Source organism: Zea mays, chromosome 4, assembly GCF_902167145.1.
Source record: "Zea mays cultivar B73 chromosome 4, Zm-B73-REFERENCE-NAM-5.0, whole genome shotgun sequence".
Classification (NCBI taxonomy): Eukaryota; Viridiplantae; Streptophyta; class Magnoliopsida; order Poales; family Poaceae; genus Zea; species Zea mays.
In genome coordinates this window covers 27,647,424-27,670,388 of record NC_050099.1, presented here as the reverse complement: position 1 = coordinate 27,670,388, position 22,965 = coordinate 27,647,424, and the positions used below count along the sequence as shown (strand labels likewise).

Below are 22,965 nucleotides of genomic sequence, written 5' to 3'. Positions count from 1 at the left end.
TCCTACTTTTGATCAGCTGCTTGCTAAATAAATGAAGAAGGTCATTCCACGCAACCGACCAATAAAACAAATGAAGTCAAAAAGACGATCCGTGCGAAATCAAAAGCCAACTAAACCGGCCCAAAAGGTAGCACAACCAAAATCACCTAGTCATCCTCCTCCAGGGATGGCATGGTGCTTCCCAGTCTATCCATCGCCGATGTGTTGTCCTACTCAAGTGTGGGGTGGTATGACGACGAATCCGTATTGCTGGCTCAATCCGTTTGCTTATTCAGGCTAGGGGCACCACAAGTTTTTGCCTATTGACATGTTGATCAAGCAGACATGGCCGAAGACAATGCAATATGAAACGACCTTTGTACATCAAAGTTCAATCAAATATTTATATTATCTGATCACAAGAGCTGATGGCTTGCATCGAGTTGAGTCCTTACTTCGGGAACAAAATAAATCATGAAGTCAATTGTTTCTGAAGTTTTCGCTGGTGCTTTTGGTTCGCCAAGCTCCACCAAAAGGTAGGGGGCATGTGTAGACCACCAAAAGTGACGAATGGTCCAGCCCTAGGGTCCGGACGATTCGTGGCCCCGTGATCAGATTAACTCGGACGATTATCCTTATCTCATGCGTGTTTGTCCATCTAATCATGTGGGGTTTGTTAGCTATCGCCTAGGAATGGGTCCAGACCTCCCCTATATATATATGAAGGGGTACAACCGATTGAGAACCCCCGATCACATTCCAATCGAACCAATTACTTTATTTATCATTCCTTTATCATTTCTGCCCTAGGAGTAGATGTAGCCTAGCCTTAGTTGTAGCTTTCCGCATATCCACCTACACCTCTATTTGACTCTACGTCGTCTAGATCCGTCTTGTGTGGCATGCCAACCCCAAGACGAACCTAGGATCTTACCCTCCCCGGGGGCAAGATCTAGTTGTCCATTAAAAATACTATGTCTCGGCTGCCTATTAATTTCTAGGCGACTCCACATTATCTGGGGACGCCCTGGGTGATCTATCGACCTGGAGCGCCCTAAGATCTCTCTTATTCTATCCCCTATTTATAGACCTTACTTCGGGTACCCGTTCCTAGGTATCCGATAATGTCCTTCAATATCGACATTCGAACGGAGCATTAGACTATCCCTAACAACTCCTTTATTCTATCCCCTATTTTAAATTTCACTTTACAAATAATATGTATAGTGCAAATTCATATTTTCCAGGATCCACCGGAGATAACTTTATAATATGTGTAGAAAGTGCATGAAAATGAGTAGTATAATGCACAGTCACTTCTATAAAAGAGATATTACTCGGAAAATAAAATTAAGGGCTAATTTGGAAACTACATGTTTTCAATTTTTTTATTTTTTCGAGAAATTAGTTTAATTTTTCTTAAAAATATAAATCTCTCGGAAAAAACGGAGTTAAAAAAATAGCCTAAAAAAATTTAACGGGAGAACATGCAGCAGGTGGCCAGGTGCGGCGCCAGCTTGGCTGGCCTACCACCGTACCGTGCCCCCCCGTCTCACTCACAATCCAGATCCCGAGATCCATCGTCTCATCATCTCCATCCCCAAATCCGCAATTCGTCGTTCTCTCTATCTCCTCCTTCCGAACCCTCGCCCTCCCAGCCCCCAAACCCCAATCTGTCTCTTCCGCTAGGTTTAGCGTAATTCCATGGCCGGCGCCGGTATCCACCCGTTCCAGCAGTGGCCACCCACGGCGGCCGCGCCGCCCCCGCCGGGGGCCGCGGCCTCGGTCGCCGTCCCTCCTCCACCCCCCGTCCCCGGCGCGCCTGGCACCGTTGGCCCGGACGAGGTCCGCACTATCTTCATCACGGGGCTCCCTGCAGACGTCAAGGAAAGGGAGCTGCACAACCTGCTGCGCTGGCTCCCGGGATTCGAGGCGTCCCAGATCAACTTCAAGGGCGACCAGCCCATGGGCTTCGCGCTCTTCTCCACCGCGCACCAGGCCATCGCCGCAAAGACTGCGCTCCAGGTTTGTTTCGGTTCTTGATGGTGGGCGAGGGTTTGGACTTCGCAGGGATGAGATGTGACCCCGGGCACCCGTCATCTGCAGGATATGGTGTTCGATGCTGAGACCAAGGTGGCGCTGCACACCGAGATGGCCAAGAAGAACCTCTTCGTTAAGAGATGTGAGATTTTGTCCACTTAACATTCACATGTTCTCTCTGCTGTCGCTCTAGTAGCATACAATATTAATTAATGGAATCTCCAACCGCATAGATAGAGTTTATTGATGCATTAATACAATGTTGTTGGGATAATCTTCATTCCATGTGCTGTCATGGCTCTTCTGTTTGGTTCAAATTCAAAAGGAGCAACCTGTGATGCTGGATACATTGAGTTCACAACATCTACTGAACATAGTTTGTGGTTTTTGAGACAAGGCCTATGATATCTAGTCCCTAGCCTTTTCTTTGAAATTTAATAGAATTCCCTTAATTACACAACAAATTTAAAGCAATAAACCTTATAAAAATCAGTAACCGGAAGGCAGGCCCATGCACTGGCTTCTTTATTGGAAGAAGGTATTGTCATCGTTTGTAACCTGGAGGTTGTTTTGATCAATGTCAAATATATGATCTTGAAGTACAAAACTGTTTTGATCAGGTTGTTTTGATCATGCAATACTAGTGTTTTGCCAGTTTTACTGCTTCGCACAAAACGGTCCAGCTTGATCTTAGATTGCCCCTTCAATAGCTGTTTGCTTCCAGTATAATGAATGGTTTGGTTACTATGATGTTTTGCATATCTATTATGTCTTGAATGATTAAAACCATTTTAGGTGTGGGAATTGATGCAAATGCTGTGGATCAAAGTAAACGGTTGCGAACAGGTGGAGATTATACTCATTCTCCTTATGCTCCTCCATTTCATCCACCTCCACCAGCTGTTTCCATGTGGGGAACCCCAGGGTAAGTGTTTATTCTTTTTTCCCATGCAGTAATTAATCATTCATCAAGGGCTTATCATTTCTCTTTCTTGGATATGATTCAGTTATATCACAGCGCCACCTCCTTACAATCCATATGCTGCGTATCCAGTCCCCCCTGTAGCGATGACTTCACCTGCTCCTGTTACAGGACCAACTGCCTATGCTCCTGTGCAGGTAATTTTAGAGTAAATATTGCCTGATTCATTAATAAAAGATTGCGTTATTTATTTTTTGATGGTCATGATTTTGTATTGAACCAGTCTTGACAGGTCTAGCAGTGTAAAGTGTGAGACAACCATTTTTTCTGTATTAAGTTTTTTCTCTGCTGCATGACAATAACTTGCATGATTCATGTTTCATCTACAAATATTTGAGGCCAGGGCTTGTGTTATAACAATATCAAACTGTGACTCCTTCACCCTGTTTCTCTTGCTATGTCTGCTTGGATATCATTAGTTATGTGAACTTCTGATAAATACTGATAGTTTGCTGAAGCCTATGTCACTGCAATTCTCTATCTACTATATAAAGCACCAGTTTCAATGGTCATCCCACGTCACCCTTCCTGCTTAATGCAAAAATAAAGTAAAATTGTGCACAAATGGAGGTTTGAACCTTGGTTGTTGGCTCCACATTCACACCCACATAACCAATAGAACACACATATTTTTGTGTCTTATTAAAACAAACTCTACTCATATGATATATAGAAACCGTGGCAATGCACGTGCAACTGACTAGTTTCATGATATGTATCTGTATCATTGGTTGGGACTCGAGAAAACTTGAGAACGAAGAATTGGATTGACAATTACTGTTGGACTCTTGGTATAAATTGCCTTAAGAAATTGTTCTTTCAGATATGTCAATCAAGAATATTTATTGTTTAGTCATTCTACGAAATTCCTTTCCAACTTATTCAATTTGCTGTCAACATTGTTTTATACCTTTATTGAACTGACTCATTGGTGTATCTCTCATGGTCAAGTTTCCTTTATGTGTATATGGAAGCATAAAGCTTGATTGTCACAAAATCTTTACATTTGGATGAAATTAGATGATCAGTTAATTGCTAGAATATTTTATTACCCTTTGAATAATTTCAGTACATGAAATACTATATAGAAGGCAAATCAGCAAATGTTTGCAGCATTATTTTGTAATGTAGTTGAAGTTTGTCTTGGGTCTATGGTGACAACTGACAACTCATTCTAAGTTGTTCATATTGAAGATTCTAAAGGTTATAATTTATTATGAAAAATTAAAATTTACTATCGCAGAACACAAAGGATAATCCTCCCTGCAATACCCTTTTCATTGGTAATCTCGGTGATACTGTAGTCGAAGAGGAATTGCGAAGTCTCTTCAGTGTGTAAGTCCTTGCACTTCTAACAGCAACATTCTACCTCTGGATTCCATTTTGCCTACTGGGTTTATGGCTGCTGAATGTTTTGGTTCTGGTTGGTGCAACTTTTTCTCAATTTCTTGCAGGCAACCTGGATTCAAGCAAATGAAAGTGTTACGTCAAGATAGGAACACTGTTTGCTTTATTGAATTTGAGGTAAGTAGTTATGGGTTTTCAGTTAATATAGTGAGACACTACCTTCGTTTCCCAATCACATGTTTTAAAGCTTTTCTTTTTCTCAGGATGTGAATGCTGCTACATCTGTGCACCAAACTCTGCAGGGTGCTGTTATTCCTAGTTCTGGTCGTGGTGGAATGCGAATTCAATATCCTTTATTTATTCGAAAAAAATGGATTCTTACATTGCATCAGACCTATATCTCAATTTTCAATTTAATACTCTCTTCATAATAACAACACACCCATATACCTATTACATGCCTACATGTTTTTATATCTTAGATACACACTTCCATCTTGATTCTAATTTGGTTTGTATCAAATTTTGGCACTCCTTAACATCCTGCACATTTTCAAAGAATCCCTTTGGGCGAAGGAAGGATTCAGCTGCTGGCCTTGCGAGCGTTCTAAATGGGGCTCCTGCAAATTGATTGCAGCCTGAGGGGATGTATCTTGAACTTTAGCATGCCATCATGGATTTCATACTACCACATCTTATTTATGATCTGCATACTTCTGCTGAATGCACGCTCTCTCACGTGGCATCATCATCTTCATTTGGTGGAGTATCTGGGACATGATCATCATCTATCATCTTTATTAGGTGGAGTTTCAGGGGCATGATCATCATCTGGCTGACATTGCATTGTCACCAAAACATGCTGGTGTTACTTTTTTTTACATTATCTTTGTAGCTTGTGAAGGCCATCCTAGTCTTCTAGATGTGCATTTGGCGTTTGTCATGAACATTACACTTTGTAGTATTCGTATTATGTATTTCCCTTTGTGCAGTTGCAACGTTGTGTTTTCATTATAATAGTTGATGTGGTTTCGCTGGTTTACTAACAATTCTGAAATCTTGGATGATTCATTCCATCATGTCATGGCATTTTGACGAGGAAATTTTGTAGACATGGCATGGCAATATGGCATACTTCATTCCATGCATGCTGGAGCATTGCCATCATCCCCACGAAGCATGTAATCACAACGTTGATTGGTTTGTTCTTAAATGTTTTCATCCAGGCTGAGAGGCTAACAGGGATAGTAAAATTGCAAAAAAGTCGCAAGCTGTTTCATTCTTTTACTACAGTGGTGGAACACCGAAGCGTTGCTACGGTCCCTTTTGGAAAGCCTTCTTGTTCTTTTCTTACAGTGGAACGCCTTGGTTCTTTTGCTGCAGTGGAACACCTTCATTCTTTTGCTGCAGGTGAATGCCAAGGCGTGGCTATGTACTTTTTGGTTAGAGAACCTTAGTGATGCTAAAATATAAGCTAACTGAAGCTTAGTGATGTTGATGAGATGTAAGGAACTTATGGATCTGCTGAGGTGGTTTCTAGCTTGACTAGGCAACCCTTTCGGTTTTTATCCTGCCTTGTAATACCAAGGCATGGTTGTGGCCCTTTTGTTTAGAGAACCTTAGTGATGCTGGTATGTAAGCCAACTTAATCTTAGTGATGTTGATGAGATAAACAATGGATCCGATGAGGTGGTTTATAGCTTGACGAGTTCTTTGATTAGATGATGAGAGCTGAGAAGTTTCATTGACTTATGCATCAGATGATTGTTTCATTTTTTTCAACTTTTAATGTGGAATTAACTTTTCCGTTTACGGGGTGTTTGGATCCCTTCATTTTAGATGAATTGTAATTCACTCAATAAAGTAACTTATTTAATTTAAAATTTGATATTCTACCACTTTCCAAAGTTCACAAATAAGCCGATCTTAAATTTATATGGTGGAGGATGGGAAATGATTTTATGCATTATTAAAATTTGTTTCTAACCTGTAACTTAGATGACACTATTTGTCTCGCTCTTCTATAATAAAATTATAGCACATAATTATCTCTCACATCTTGCTAATAATAGTATACAAATATATTTTACATAAAATCGAAATAGAATGGAATTCATTTCCAATGATCCAAACGAGACGTTAGATCAATATATTTGTGTGCATGCGGTGGTATACTAGCTTCTTATTTTAGTGAAAGTGACTACAGAAAATTTGGACAAACTTTCTAACAACTCTAAAGAATTGTAGTTGTTTTGTTATTATTTCAGTTGAAACGAAATTGATTTTATAGTCCGAAGAAACTCACTTTTTGCGTAGGCTCACTTTCTGCACTGGCAATTGATGGGAAGGGAAATGACAGGCAATTGATGGATGGAGGGAAACTTTATGCACAGAAAGGAAACAGACTTGTTTGAGTGAAAGAAATTGATGAGGAAGAAGGGAATTGTGTGCTTTCGTTTACGAGTTGTATAGATCGCACATGGAGGATGAAGGGGGGTGGGCTTGCATTTTGACTTGGACAACCTGTTGTGTAGTAGGAAATTTGTGAATTTTGGTAGGTTTTCCAGCTTTTGCTTGATACAAACAATTGCTACCATTTCATGTTGAATGATGAAAGACACCCCTTAGACGTTTGTAGCGTGTTACGACCCGTTGGTGATTACCAAGTAGCCATTAGATACTTAACTGCACTGGAAAGAGATCAGTGCACTTTAAATATGATAATCACCGTTGCATCTGAAGCCTTCGTTCATGCTAGCAGATGCTAAAGACACATGTTAAATCTGATAACCAGTGTTGGGCCGGAAGCCTTCGTCCATATTGGCAGAGGAGAGGCTAATTAATAGTAGTGAGAAGCCTTTGTCCATGTCCATGTTGGTAGAGGCTAATAGATAGTGTGGGGTGACCTACTGATATGGTAGTGATAATGGTATAATATTGCCGATTTATAATAACTAAACAATGGGCTTCGCGCTCTTCTCCACCGCGCTAAGAATAATGGTATAATATTGTCAATTATTCTTTAACAATCGACAATATTATACCATTATTCTTTTATAACGAAATATCTTTAAAAAATAACTAAATAGAATACGCCGAGCTAAGATAATTTTCTATAAGCTCAGTTGACTGGGAGACGATGGTAGATCTCTCCAAACTCAACTTTATAATCCTTCTTTGACGGTACCTGCTCTTGACCTAGGTTCCATACAAGTGTGGGGAAAAATGTTGTGTAAGGCTTACCAAGGATATGGCTGAGGCTGAGCATAGCTTTTAATTTTGTTGGTCAAAATTTTTATTAGCAATTACTAAGTATAAACGTATACCAACCCAATTAAGTAATAGATCAAAAATGCAAATCACACAATGCAATGTATTTCAAGTTAAGTTTAGTTCCACCATTTACTCGTGTGAGGGTCCGACCCACTTTTGACCGTGAGCACGACTGATATATCAATTTTACACTCTTCAGAGGTGGCACATCTTTAACCACAAGTTGTATAAAAGTTCAGAGAACTTTGCACCCAACCATGCATGTGCTGATCAGGAACAATACCACATGACCGAGGTGTGATTGCATAGGGATACTATGAGGCCTTTATAAAGTTCCACTAGAATGAGACTACGGTTTCAGGCACATGGGGTATAAGAATCCCTCGTCCGAAAAGCTATCACAGACAAATCAACTTGAGAAAATCCCTATAGTTACGCAACTCCTCCCCGCCTGCCCCTTTCGGATAATGCCTTACACTAGCTTCTCTAATAATTAGCCAAGACCAGAGCTATAATAGTTCTTGTGGTTGCACTGTTTTCCCGAATGATTCTCCAAGTTCTAATTAAACAAAATATGATCTTATCATGCATAATAATAAAGCCAACAATAATAGAAATGCATGATCATGATTCATATGCATCACTAATCCCAAAACCAAGTAGAGCAATAGCAAGACTACCCAAAATTAATAATTCATTTATAAGCAAGGTATAGGGTAAACAAGACTAGGTAACCTATTAGGTTCCATCAATTTAACCTAACAGTGCATGCAAGGTAAGAACATTAATATTATTAGGTCAAGAATGTGATCAAGGACACACTTGTCTTTTTGATGCAACTACAGGTACTTCTCCAAGTTTGGCTTCAGGTTTCTCGTAACCTCGCTTTTCTATCACAACAATACATACAAATAGACAAAGAATAAATAAAATAATATTACACTAAACATGGAAACAAACAACATAGTAATATTCTACGCAACGACACGAAGCCATAGGTTCGAGAATCACTAAAAACAGAGTTAAAACCAAGAAAGTTATGAATTATCTAATTTTCTAGGTTTATTTTTATAAAAGAAATCATTTCCTTGGAATTTAATTTTATATTTAAAAAAACATGAACTGTGGGTTCCATTTAATAAGAGTTAGAGGGATAATATGAAAAAATCAGGACTCCCGCGTAAGACTCTTTATAATATAATGGACGGTGGTTTAGTTCCTTAAAACTCAAAGGGGTTTTATGCAAAAGGCACGACGACTTAAGTCCATGCATCTATCGGTAGTTCGATTCAAGATCGACAGCCAGGATTTCGATCCCCTTCTTCACGAACCGGTACGTCACCCCACGCGTCGGATCCATGATCGACGAAGCAGAACACACCACTGAACCGATATAAATTATATATAATCTAAGCCATCTCCGTGGAGATCAACGGCGCATGATGCTCCTTCCTCCTTTGGTAGCTAGGCGCGGCGGCGATCTCCGGCGAGTCCTTGCCCAACGTCCTGGTGCCACATCACCCGAACATCTAGGTGATAAACGACGTGCAAAGTGCAACGAATCAATAGAGATAAATCTCACCAGTGATTATGTAGCATAGACCTCCGCCCACGGTAGCACACAAATCCGAGGCGGTGAATTGCTCCGACAAGCAATCCTAGCTTCACCGGCCGTGACTCCTCCTTGGAACGACCAAGAGAACTAACATGGGGATGCCATGAAGCTCCCAGGCTAGTCCTCATGCCCTGAACGGTTACGCAGGCAAAGTTCCACGGTGGTGGCTTCTCCTCTCTCTACTCACATGACGGCATTCTCTGCATGATTCTTGGGGACAACTTCTTCGACGTGGCTCACAGGATACCAATGAGATGGATGAGGAGTTATGGGGCTTGAATTTTATAGGGGAAAGCCCAGGCGAACATCGGCAGCTAAATCGTAACATAATTCAGTTATGACTAGAGTTCGTTGCGCTACGCGGTGTTTTTGGAAGGAAGAGGTTTCTAGAATGCGGGGCTCACTCGCCAGTGACTATGCCTATGCCAGTGGGGATCGCCGGTGAGTCAGCCAGCATGCGAAAGGAAAACAAAAGAGGGGAAGGAGTGGGTCGGCCAGAAGGAAAGAGAGAGTGGGTTGGATGAATAGGCCGAATAGGCCGGTTCCTGTTTTTTTCTTTTGTGTTTTCTTTCCTATTTTAAATTTCAAATCCAAAACTTGTTTAAAATTTCAAACTTAAAGTTAAACGCACAAATAAAAAGACAGCATGAGATGCAAAGTTTAAATGTTACTTTAATTATTTATTGTTTATTTAAATAAATGCTTCTTAGATACTTATCCCATAAAAGAACAGTTCCTTCCAAAAAAAATATTTGAGGATCTTTCTAAATGTTTTCTATTTTATTTTTGTTTCAAAATTCCAGCTTCAAAGTTTTAAATCCAAATTTTGAATAACAAAAATTTACTATTACTATTTATTTCTTTCAGAAAATATTCAAAGGTAAGAAAATCCTTATTAAAAGACATTTTAATCTAAATCTTTTTGAAGGGTTTTCCCAAATCCCAAAATATAATTTTGGGGGTGTTACAAATTCTACCACCTTAAAAAAATCTTGTCGTCGAGATTAGGACAGAGTGGGAAAGAGATATGGAAAACTTTGTTTTGTTGCTTAGCTTCTATTTTCCAATTGGGTCAAAAATCTAAAGTTTTTTAAGTCTTTAATACTAATTAGCAGGTGATTAGGGAAACATGGGTATATTTTATGTCTAGCCACTTAATAGGTCGATGAGACACGATTAGAGCAATGATATGTCAGTGTAAGAAAGATTAGGGCAAGGAAAATTTCTATCCGGATGAGGGACTACCGGACTACAACTCATCGAGGTCTTGGGTAAGTTTGTTCCTTCCTTGACGAGGCTGCACCGATTGATTTCTTCTTCTCTGGTCTTTTGGTGTTACCATCCGAGTTAGGGACATATAGTGAAGATGGCTTGAAGATGGGTATGGGTAGGATAAACTACATGTGGTAGGTCAAAATCTTGTTTGCTGTTAGGATGGAATAGATAGATTATGCAGCCTATCATGAACATATAGGTCAAATTGTTGTTTATGACCAAGTTGGTCTAGAGTACCAATATAGGGTTGAGTGAATCAGGTGGGATTTTTTTTCTAGGAGTACAGTCCAAATTGACTAACTAATCTTTTTTTACCAGTATTAATTAATCCAAGCTAAATATTTATAACCTTCAGTTAGGTGCAAGAAGATAAATCAGATGAGATAAGAGATTTATGTTAGACTGATGCCATCTTGTGTCGAATGATGAATGAAATCCTTTGACGCGTGTAGCGTGTTACGACCTATTGGTGATTGCCAAGTACCCATTAGATACTTAACTGCACTAGAAAGAGATAAGTGTACATCAAGTCTAATAATCATAGTTGCGTCCGAATCCTTCGTTCATGCTGGTAGATGCTAAAGATACGAATGCTAAATCTGTAACCGATGTTAGCCTGAAAGCCTTTGTCCATATTGGCAGAGGAGAGGCTAATCGATAGTGGTGAGCAGCCTTCGACCATGTTCATGTTGGTAGAGGCTAATAGGCAGTGTGGGGTGACATACCAATATGGTAGTGATAATGGTATAATACTGCCAGTTTATAGTAATAACTACTCGCAGTATACTTAGTTTCTTACCATCAGGTAATTATAGTACTACAACAAACAATTACAATAAACTAGATATAACACATTAGATAATTAAAATACACCACATACATCCACCTAAGATATACACATAATGATATTAAGTTACACAAAGTAGGACAAACATCCATAATGCATATAGACGTAAATTGTCTGTAATAACAATTGAAAGCACTACAAATTAGTTCCTGTCTCTTTATGAAATGTAAAACTCAGATCAACCTTCAGATACCTTGTCCATTTAAAACTTATAAGATTGTTCTTACATTTAAGAGATTTCGGACTATAGTAGCTAATGGTTGTATTTGCTATGCTCTTCTCCCTATTATCCTTCTTCCTGTCATTAAATAAAAAAAGGTATTATGCGTTACTAAAAATAATAGCATGTGAATAAAAATAAAATTGAAGACATGGATCACACATGTTTGGTTTTGGTTAATTTGTTCTTTAATGTTTTTCATCCAGGATAAGAGGCTAACAATGATTGTAAAATTGCAAAATGCCGCAAGATGTTTCATTTTTTGATGCAGTGGTGGAACACTAAGGATGCGTTTGGTTATGGGACAAATGAGGATGGAATAGAATGGCCCCTGGGTTGAGGGATGGAATGATTCATCATATTGTTTGGTCGGAAGGATGAAATGATCCTTGTTTTTTGTTTGGTTAGAGGTATAACTGGGGATGGATTGGTCATGTCCTTTGTTTGGTTCGAGAACAGAGCACAAAAAAAATGTTTGCAGCCATTACACCATCTCATGATATGTTACAACTAATATTAAGTCCACAAAACACACATATTATTAATTCCACACAATACATAATAATATGCACTAGCATTACACATAATATCAAGTTTAAGGCTTCCACAAAATCTGCATGTTCAAGCAAAATCCGCTGACATACTTAGACCACATTTCATTGTTTGATGTGGTTCAAGCAAAAGAACTGTCCAAGCCTATCTACTAACTGCCCTCACACTCCTGGGTACACATAAATCACAATTCATTGTTCGATGTGGATCAAGCAAAAGAACCCTCAGCCTACCTACCAACTGCCCTCACACTCCTGGGAACTTTTCACTGACGAAATTGCGAGCCCAAATTAACTTGTGGTCGAATGGCAATTTGTTGAAGGCTCTAGCAATGTGAGGGTGCACCACTAGATAATTGAAATAAAGAGATATGTGGGTCTGCTCAAAACCTGCAAAGTTTAGCAAATTGTCAAAAAAATATGTTACAATCGTTTTCAGGTTTTAGGTTACAATAGTTTTATTGGACAAACAGATCAATAGAAAACAGGTTACAACATCTGAAGTTTAGAACAAAGCACACACACCTGGAAGGTTTATCAAACTGTCAAAAAGATCATCTGGCACATCAGTGTCCCCTGTGGCAACCTTCTCAATAGCACTGGATAAGGTATCCCCGACACTTTTGAATGCAGCAATCAACCCCTCCTCTTCACTATCACGTTTTTTTGCCTTCTTCCTGATCTTGCTTGTAGAAGATGTTGTGCCATTATCATCACAAGTGGACATCCTTTTAGTGAAAGCATGTGCCATCACCTCTTCATTATCAACATCATCATCTTCGCCTAAAGCTGCATTAGAATCCTTTGCAAACTTACCTGTGGCCATGGTGTTTCCAAATATTGTTTGCATCTCAGCAAAGTGTTCAAGAGGCTTATTTAAACAATCAGCATCATTCTTGTGATCCTACATTTGGACAAACAGATCAATAGAAATCTGCATATATTGCAATTTGAACACATATTGTAGAAAACTAAATATTGTTTGCATCTCAGCAAAGTGTTCAAGAGGCTTATTACCAACTACTACAAGCATCAGATTATAGAAACTAAATAGCAGATTATACACATATTGCAGATTGAACACATATTGTAAGTAGAAGAATTAATACCTTAACATAGCCATTATAGTGCTCTTCATCCATAGTAATAGTAAAACTATCTTCATCCCAGCCTGTACCACTCACTTTTCTTATCCTATTTATCTTGGCAAACCTTCTGGACCAAGTTTTCAGATGATTTTTAATCTGCTCGCCATTGAGGGCGATTTGGAACTTTTCATTGATAGCTTTTGCACAACTATTGTAGTGAACTTTCTTGAAACCAGACGATGTCCTTTCGCCACTTGACACCACATTGGACAGGTAGGACAACATGAAAGAGGACATTGCTGATGTCCAGGTAGCATGCCCATTAGTGAAGCCTTGTCCTTCAGCTTCCATTTCTTCCCTACAAGTATCAAGATTAAAAATTAGCAACATTAAAAATCAGCAAACAATACTTCCTTACAATGACATAGCAACATTAAAAATTAGCAAACAATACTTCCTTACAATGACATAGCAACATTAAAATCAGCAATCAATATGCCCTTACAATAACATAGCATCCTTACAAATAGTTCTTACAGATAAAAGACAGTAGCCAATACATCCTTGCAATAACATAGCATCCTTACAAATAGTTCTTACAAATATTACAAGATACTAGTTTTCATTGTAGTTCTGATGGTCTGTCCACATCTAGTCTGCAATTCCTTGCCTCAAAGCAACCATAACAGCATGCTCACTTGCTTGGCCAACTAAAGATGTAGCATGGCTATGACTAGGCCAATTAGAATCTTGTATAATAAAATCATCACTCCCATCTTGTATGACCCAATTATGAATGATACAACAAGCAACAACAATATCGACTTGTGTTGGAAAAGGGAAGAAAGGAGATGCATCATCTAAAATCTTGAATCTTCTCTTCAATGACCCGAATGCACGCTCAACTGTGACACGAAGAGATGAGTGTCTTAGATTAAACAACTCTTTCTCATTTTGTACGGGATTATTGCCCCATTCATTTAAATGGTATCTCACACCATGGAAAGGAGGCAAGAATCCTGGTTTTGCTCCATATCCCGCATCAACAAGGTAGAATTTACCTATAATATAATAATAATATATATATTATGGTCATAATTCCATAAACATTGTCATTTATAAGCACATAAGTGAAACTATTACCTTGTGGAACGTGAAGGCCATTCACACGTTCTAAAGCATCTCGTAATACATTAGCATCATGAGCTATTCCCTCCCAACCAGCCAACACATAAGTGAAGCGTAGATCAAAATCTACAGCCGCCATTACATTTTGAGTCGCATAGGACTTCCTACCACGAAAGGCATGCTCCATATCTCTAGGAACAGTGGCTCTTACATGTGTACCATCAATAGCTCCAATACAGTCCTAGTTTAAGGGCCATACAAGCATGAAACATTAGGGGCCGTATGTGCAACATGAATATAGACCTAAAAACAAAATAGTGATGAGTTTCACACCTTAAAGTACGGATCCCATCTGTAGTTCCCTGATATTTTGGTTGGAGTGTCCAATGAAGGTGGCCTAATTAGTTCCCCTCATAGCTCACCAATTGCACGAAGAACTTTATTGAAACAACGACTAACTGTTTCCCCAGTTCTACCAAAATTCGTGCCAATCAACCTATTTTTAAGGTTATGCCCAATTGTATTTAGAAACATGGCCACTTGTTGTTCAACACACATATGGATAGTGTCCTGAAGTAAACCACGCTCTCTAAAATGTTTAGTTAGGTGAAAGAAACAACCCCTTTTCATTCTAATCATGTTTATACATGTTGTGTCATCCCTCCAAATCTTTGTGTTGAGATATTCAATTCTAATTCTATCCCTTTCATGCATTGGTGCATAGGTAATCCCTGTCCTCCTTGCATTTCGTTTTCTTTTTCTAGAATGAATAATCATAGCCATCATTGACAGTAACTTATGTGCAGCAGCAACACAAACTATAACCTTGGTCTTCTTATCCATCTACATGTAAGCATCAAATCCAAAAAAACAACAATCATGTAGAATTGATATATAGGTGTACAATCAAGTGTTCATGCAAACTGTCCATAATAACAAAATATAAAATAGTTCTATGCCTTTCGTGGTAGAAAGCTATTTTGGCTCAATATAAAATAGCTCCAATATCAGTTAATATCTCCAATACAGTCAATATAAAATAGCTCCAATATCAGTTAATAGCTCCAATATCAGTTGATATTTTATAAGAACAGTTCTATGCCTTTCGTGGTTAACACATCAGATTTTCGAAAATCTGAATACAGTCAAAATAGCTCCAATATCAGTTAATATAAAATAGCTCCAATATCAGTTAATAGCTCCAATACAGTCAATGCAGATTTTCGAGTTTGTCATCCAAAAGTTCTATGCCTTGAGAAAACCAAAGACTAATATTCAGATTCTACAGCAGAGTGTTCTTCTTAAATACAAGTACACCATTTTTTCTTGTCAAATACCTATTTTGGCTTGTAGCCTTGTACTGTTGTTTCTAATTTCAGTACCTGTCTCGCTCAACATGTATCTATGTAAAGTTCTGTGAACTAAATAATGGTTTCGACATTATAATTTATACCACTGCTGCTTCTGAACCGGCGCATCCTCGTCATTATGAAGAAGGCTTGGATGAAAGGGTAGGCTGCAGGGCAATGGGCAACAACATAAATCTTGTCAGGGTATTGGTAGGGTATTGGAGCTATTTTATATTGTGTGTTAACTGATATTGGAGCTATTTTGACTGTATTGGAACTGTTCAAGCATCAATAGTTTCCAGAAAAAATAGAAAGCTAGCTAATATTAACTGATGTGTTAACCAGATTACTATTGCCTGCAATCAACTTAAATACTAAATATATTAATTCAGATAGGTGAAGGCTGGTAGCACCGATTGAACCATAAAAGAGTAGACAACTAAAATACTCAAACCATACAACACTGTCTCTGAATCCTAAATATATTAGCTTTAAAGACAACTGAAGAGACAGATATTAATTGGGTTAAATACACAATTAATATAGTCTTTTATGCCTGAAAATTGACTGCATATTGGAGCTATTAACTGATATTGGAGCTATTTTATATTAACTGATATTGGAGCTATTTTGACTGTATTCAGATTTTCGAAAATCTGATGTGTTAACCACGAAAGGCATAGAACTGTTCTTATAAAATATCAACTGATATTGGAGCTATTAACTGATATTGGAGCTATTTTATATTGACTGTATTGGAGCTATTAACTGATATTGGAGCTATTTTATATTGAGCCAAAATAGCTTTCTACCACGAAAGGCATAGAACTATTTTATATTTTGTTATTATGGACAGTTTGCATGAACACTTGATTGTACACCTATATATCAATTCTACATGATTGTTGTTTTTTTGGATTTGATGCTTACATGTAGATGGATAAGAAGACCAAGGTTATAGTTTGTGTTGCTGCTGCACATAAGTTACTGTCAATGATGGCTATGATTATTCATTCTAGAAAAAGAAAACGAAATGCAAGGAGGACAGGGATTACCTATGCACCAATGCATGAAAGGGATAGAATTAGAATTGAATATCTCAACACAAAGATTTGGAGGGATGACACAACATGTATAAACATGATTAGAATGAAAAGGGGTTGTTTCTTTCACCTAACTAAACATTTTAGAGAGCGTGGTTTACTTCAGGACACTATCCATATGTGTGTTGAACAACAAGTGGCCATGTTTCTAAATACAATTGGGCATAACCTTAGAATAGGTTGATTGACACGAATTTTGGTAGATCTAGGGAAACAGTTAGTCGTTGTTTCAATAAAGTTCTTCGTGCAATTGGTGAGCTACGAGGGGAACTAATTAGGCCACCTTCATTGGACACTCCAACCAAAATATCAGGGAACTACAGATGGGATCCGTACTTTAAGGTGTGAAACTCATCACTATTTTGTTTTTAGGTCTATATTCATGTTGCACATACGGCCCCTAATGTTTCATGCTTGTATGGCCCTTAAACTAGGACTGTATTGGAGCTATTGATGGTACACATGTAAGAGCCACTGTTCCTAGAGATATGGAGCATGCCTTTCGTGGTAGGAAGTCCTATGCGACTCAAAATGTAATGGCGGCTGTAGATTTTGATCTACGCTTCACTTATGTGTTGGCTGGTTGGGAGGGAACAACTCATGATGCTAATGTATTACGAGATGCTTTAGAACGTGTGAATGGCCTTCGCGTTCCACAAGGTAATAGTTTCACTTATGTGCTTATAAATGACAATGTTTATGGAATTATGACCATAATATATATATTATTATTATATTATAGGTAAATTCTACCTTGTTAATGCGGGATATGGAGCAAAACCAGGATTCTTGCCTCCTTTCCGTGGTGTGAGATACCATTTAAACGAATGGGGCAATAATCCCGTACAAAATGAGAAAGAGTTGTTTAATCTAAGACACTCATCTCTTCGTGTCACAGTTGAGCGTGCATTCGGGTCATTGAAGAGAAGATTCAAGATTTTAGATGATGCATCTCCTTTCTTCCCTTTTCCAACACAAGTCGATATTGTTGTTGCTTGTTGTATCATTCATAATTGGGTCATACAAGATGAGAGTGGTGATTTTATTATACAAGATTCTAATTGGCCTAGCCATAGCCATGCTATATCTTTAGTTGGCCAAGCAAGTGAGCATGCTGCTATGGTTGCTTTGAGGCAAGGAATTGCAGACCAGATGTGGACAGACCATCAGAACTACAATGAAAACTAGTATCTTGTAATATTTGTAAGAACTATTTGTAAGGATGCTATGTTATTGCAAGGATGTATTGGCTACTGTCTTTTATCTGTAAGAACTATTTGTAAGGATGCTATGTTATTGTAAGGGCATATTGATTGCTGATTTTAATGTTGCTATGTCATTGTAAGGAAGTATTGTTTGCTAATTTTTAATGTTGCTATGTCATTGTAAGGAAGTATTGTTTGCTGATTTTTAATGTTGCTAATTTTTAATCTTGATACTTGTAGGGAAGAAATGGAAGCTGAAGGACAAGGCTTCACTAATGGGCATGCTACCTGGACATCAGCAATGTCCTCTTTCATGTTGTCCTACCTGTCCAATGTGGTGTCAAGTGGCGAAAGGACATCGTCTGGTTTCAAGAAAGTTCACTACAATAGTTGTGCAAAAGCTATCAATGAAAAGTTCCAAATCGCCCTCAATGGCGAGCAGATTAAAAATCATCTGAAAACTTGGTCCAGAAGGTTTGCCAAGATAAATAGGATAAGAAAAGTGAGTGGTACAGGCTGGGATGAAGATAGTTTTACTATTACTATGGATGAAGAGCACTACAATGGCTATGTTAAGGTATTAATTCTTCTACTTACAATATGTGTTCAATCTGCAATATGTGTATAATCTGCTATTTAGTTTCTATAATCTGATGCTTGTAGTAGTTGGTAATAAGCCTCTTGAACACTTTGCTGAGATGCAAACAATATTTAGTTTTCTACAATATGTGTTCAAATTGCAATATATGCAGATTTCTATTGATCTGTTTGTCCAAATGTAGGATCACAAGAATGATGCTGATTGTTTAAATAAGCCTCTTGAACACTTTGCTGAGATGCAAACAATATTTGGAAACACCATGGCCACAGGTAAGTTTGCAAAGGATTCTAATGCAGCTTTAGGCGAAGATGATGATGTTGATAATGAAGAGGTGATGGCACATGCTTTCACTAAAAGGATGTCCACTTGTGATGATAATGGCACAACATCTTCTACAAGCAAGATCAGGAAGAAGGCAAAAAAACGTGATAGTGAAGAGGAGGGGTTGATTGCTGCATTCAAAAGTGTCGGGGATACCTTATCCAGTGCTATTGAGAAGGTTGCCACAGGGGACACTGATGTGCCAGATGATCTTTTTGACAGTTTGATAAACCTTCCAGGTGTGTGTGCTTTGTTCTAAACTTCAGATGTTGTAACCTGTTTTCTATTGATCTGTTTGTCCAATAAAACTATTGTAACCTAAAACCTGAAAACGATTGTAACATATTTTTTGACAATTTGCTAAACTTTGCAGGTTTTGAGTAGACCCACATATCTCTTTATTTCAATTATCTGGTGGCGCACCCTCATATTGCTAGAGCCTTCAACAAATTGCCATTCGACCACAAGTTAATTTGGGCTCGCAATTTCGTCAGTGAAAAATTCCCAGGAGTGTGAGGGCAGTTGGTAGGTAGGCTGAGGGTTCTTTTGCTTGATCCACATCGAACAATGAATTGTGATTTATGTGTACCCAGGAGTGTGAGGGCAGTTAGTAGATAGGCTTGGACAGTTCTTTTGCTTGAACCACATCAAACAATGAAATGTGGTCTAAGTATGTCAGCGGATTTTGCTTGAACATACAGATTTTGTGGAAGCCTTAAACTTGATATTATGTGTAATGCTAGGACATATTATTATGTATTGTGTGGAATTAATAATATGTGTGTTTTATGGACTTAATATTAGTTGTAACATATCATGAGATGGTGTAATGGCTGCAAACATTTTTTTTGTGCTCTGTTCTCGAACCAAACAAAGAACATGACCAATCCATCCCCAGTTATACCTCTAACCAAACAAAAAACAAGGATCATCTCATCCTTCCGACCAAACAATATGATGAATCATTCCATCCCTCAACCCAGGGGCCATTCTATTCCATCCTCATTTGTCCCATAACCAAACGCATCCTTAGAGGGATAAAATGGGACAGGATTCTAGTGATAGTATTTTTCTAGGGATGGTCCCGTCTGATCCTTGACTCCCAACCAAACAGCCTAATGTGTGGGATCGTCCTGTCCCATCCCGTCTTGACTCACAACCAAACACACCCTAAAGCGTTGCTGCGGTACATTTTGGAAGCCTTGTCGTCCCTTTACTGTAGTGGAACTCCTTGGTTCTTTTTCTACGCTGGAGCCCCTTCATTCTTTTCCTGCAGTGTAATGCCAAGGCATGTTGTGGTCCTTTTGATTACAGAAGCTTAGTGATGCTGATATGTAAGCCAAAACCTTATTGATGTGGATGAGATATAAGCACTGGATCTACTGAGGTGGTTTCTAGCTTGACTAGTTCTTTGTTTAGATGGTGAGAGCTGGGAAGTTTCATGACCAGACTTAAATTTGTCTTCTGTCCAAAGTTCTTTTACATCAACTGATTATTTCATTTTCTTTAACTTTTAATGTGGAATCAACTTTTCTGTGTAGATCAATAGAATTGTGTCCATATGTCGGTATACTAGTTTCTTATATTAGTGAAACTGATTTTTTAGAAAATTTTGACAAACTTTCTAATAACTCAAAACTACTGCAATTTTTTTTTATTTCAGCTGAAACAGAATTGATTTCACAGTCCGCAAAAACTTATTTTTTGCACATGCAATTGATGGGAAGAGAAATAGGCAATTGATGAAGGGACAGAAACATTGTGCACAGGCAATTGCCGGAGGAAGAAGGTAAACATGCAATTGATGGAAGGGAAGGAAACAGACTTTTGAGTGAAAGCAATTGATGAGGAAGTAGGAAACTGTGTGCTTTCATTTATGAGTTGTATAGATCACACAACATGTTGTGTAGTAGAAACTATGAGCAAGTTTTGGTAGGTCTTCTTTCAGCTTCTGCTTGATCCAAAACATTGACACCATCTCATGTTGAATGATGAAGGATATCCATTTGACGCGTGTAGCGTGTTACTGCCCATTGGTGATTGTCAAGTAACAATTAGATACTTAACTGCACTGGAAAGTTATTGATATACATCAAATTTTGGCACTCCTTAACATCCTGCACATTTTCAAAGAATCCCTTTGGGCGAAGGAAGGATTCAGCGGGTGGCCTTGCGAGCGTTCTAAATGGAGCTCCTGCAAATTGATTGCAGCCTGAGGGGATGTATCTTGAACTTTAGCTTGCCATCATGGATTTCATACTACCACATCTTATTTATGCTGGTGTTACTTTTTTTTAACATTATCTTTGTAGCGTTTTTCATGGACATTACACTTTGCATTGTTCTTATTATGTATTTCCCTTTGTGCAGTTGCAACATTGTGTTTTCATTATAATAGTTGATGTGGTTTCTCTGGTTTGCTAATATTTCTGAGATCTTGGATGATTCATTCCATCATGTCATGGCATTTCGACGAGGAAAGTTTGTAGACATGGCATGGCAATATGGTGCATGCTGGAGCATTGCCATCATCCCCACGAAGCATGTAATCATCGATTGATTAACCACGTTAATTCATTTGTTCTTTAATGTTTTCATCCAGACTGAGACGCTAACAGGGATAGTAAAATTGCAAAAATGCCGCAACTTGTTTCATTCTTTTTTTACTGCAGCGGTGGAACACCGAAGCGTGCGGTCCTTTTGGAAAGCCTTCTTGTTCTTTTCCTGCTTGTGGAACACCTTGGTTCTTTTGCTGCAATGGAACACCTTCATTCTTTTGCTGTAGGGAAATGCTAAGGCGTGGCTATGGTCAATGTTTTCGAGTCGATAAGTCGAGTCGACAAGGTACCGACTTGGTGACTAGTCGATAAATCAGTCGACTAGTCGTCGACTTGCCAATATAGTGGCTATTTTGCCTATATAATGGCTTCATATAGACAATATATCATTTATATATGAAGAAAATGCATTTTTACCTCATTTGAAGCCTAAAATTGAACGAAACTGAAATAAACAGCAATGCTTACCTCATTTGAAGCCTCAAACCGAACCAAATCAGCCACATAAATGATAAGTCATAAACTCATAAGTCATAACAACCATATATAGACATATAGTTCAAATTGGAAATCAAATAGCAACAAAATATAGTTCAAACTTGAAAGGAAATAAGCTCCATTAGATAGCTAAGCTGCTGCTGCAGCTAGATAGATACTAGATACCCTAAATATCTCCTAAATCAAGATCATCCATTGCATTTTCTTCACCACCAGCTTGAGTTGGACTGCTATGTGGGGATTCACCAAAGTCATCCACTTCTTCATCATTATTCGGCATGTACTCTTCATCATCTTGTTCATTGCCCTCGTTGTCTTGCTCTTCCTATTCCATAACTCTCTCCTGTGTAGCAGCAGCTTGACAACGCCTTGAATAAACAGACTCATATCGGGCTCTTCTTGGGAAGTTGCGACCTTGAAGTGAACTAGAAGCACCGATTGCATCATCCACATGAGCCCATGCAAGATCATCCCCTTCTCTAACTGTTTCATTTTGATTGTCCACCCACTCATTGTCCTATTGGAAATCCTCTAAAATTAAAGGGTTACCAATATTTCCCTCCTCACACAATCTTTGGAACCTAGCTGCCATCTTTCTATTGTATTGGATATAAACCAAATTGTTTAACCTTTGGTGCTCCAATCTGTTCCTTTTTTTGGTATGAATCTATGTGTTAAATAATGAATCAGTGGTGCTGACTTGTGAGGACATGCAGAGGGGCGGCGTAGGACTCACTAGAGCTTGTAGAGGAGGGGTGGCGGCCAGAGATGGGCGGTGGCCAGAGGAGGGGCTGGAGGCGGCTGTTGGAGGTAGGGTTTATGTTGTGTAATGGGCCTTTGGGCTGCTTGGGCCGAACTGAGACAAGTTGGCCGACTTACTAGACCAAGTCGACGACTAGTCGACTGAGATATCTCAGTCGTTGACAAGACTTGGGGGCCGGCTCGACTTTTCTGGCAAGTCGGGCGACTTACTAGACCAAGTCGA

At 38.7% G+C, this 22,965-nt stretch overlaps 2 protein-coding genes and 1 long non-coding RNA gene across 3 annotated transcripts; 2 read left to right on the top strand and 1 right to left on the bottom strand.

Moving 5' to 3' along the window:
• The first annotated feature begins 1,533 nt into the window (after positions 1 to 1,533).
• On the top strand, positions 1,534 to 6,107 carry LOC100283020 (uncharacterized). The gene is made up of 8 exons (NM_001155922.2): positions 1,534 to 2,004; positions 2,086 to 2,161; positions 2,815 to 2,944; positions 3,027 to 3,138; positions 4,245 to 4,336; positions 4,456 to 4,525; positions 4,612 to 4,694; positions 4,898 to 6,107. Exons 1-8 carry the CDS (start codon positions 1,684 to 1,686, stop codon positions 4,977 to 4,979), a joined length of 966 nt encoding a protein of 321 aa, NP_001149394.1. The 5' UTR covers positions 1,534 to 1,683; the 3' UTR covers positions 4,980 to 6,107.
• Positions 6,108 to 8,780: 2,673 nt separating this feature from the next.
• LOC100277275 (uncharacterized) lies at positions 8,781 to 9,513 on the bottom strand. Its single transcript, XR_565177.3, has 2 exons — positions 9,204 to 9,513; positions 8,781 to 9,127 (listed from the first exon to the last, which is right to left on the bottom strand). It is a non-coding gene; the product is annotated as an uncharacterized lncRNA (long non-coding RNA).
• A 7,603-nt stretch (positions 9,514 to 17,116) lies between these two features.
• On the top strand, positions 17,117 to 18,115 carry LOC103652980 (protein ALP1-like). Its single transcript, XM_020552488.1, has 2 exons — positions 17,117 to 17,457; positions 17,540 to 18,115. Exons 1-2 carry the CDS (start codon positions 17,286 to 17,288, stop codon positions 17,983 to 17,985), a joined length of 618 nt encoding a protein of 205 aa, XP_020408077.1. The 5' UTR covers positions 17,117 to 17,285; the 3' UTR covers positions 17,986 to 18,115.
• Positions 18,116 to 22,965: the final 4,850 nt, after the last annotated feature.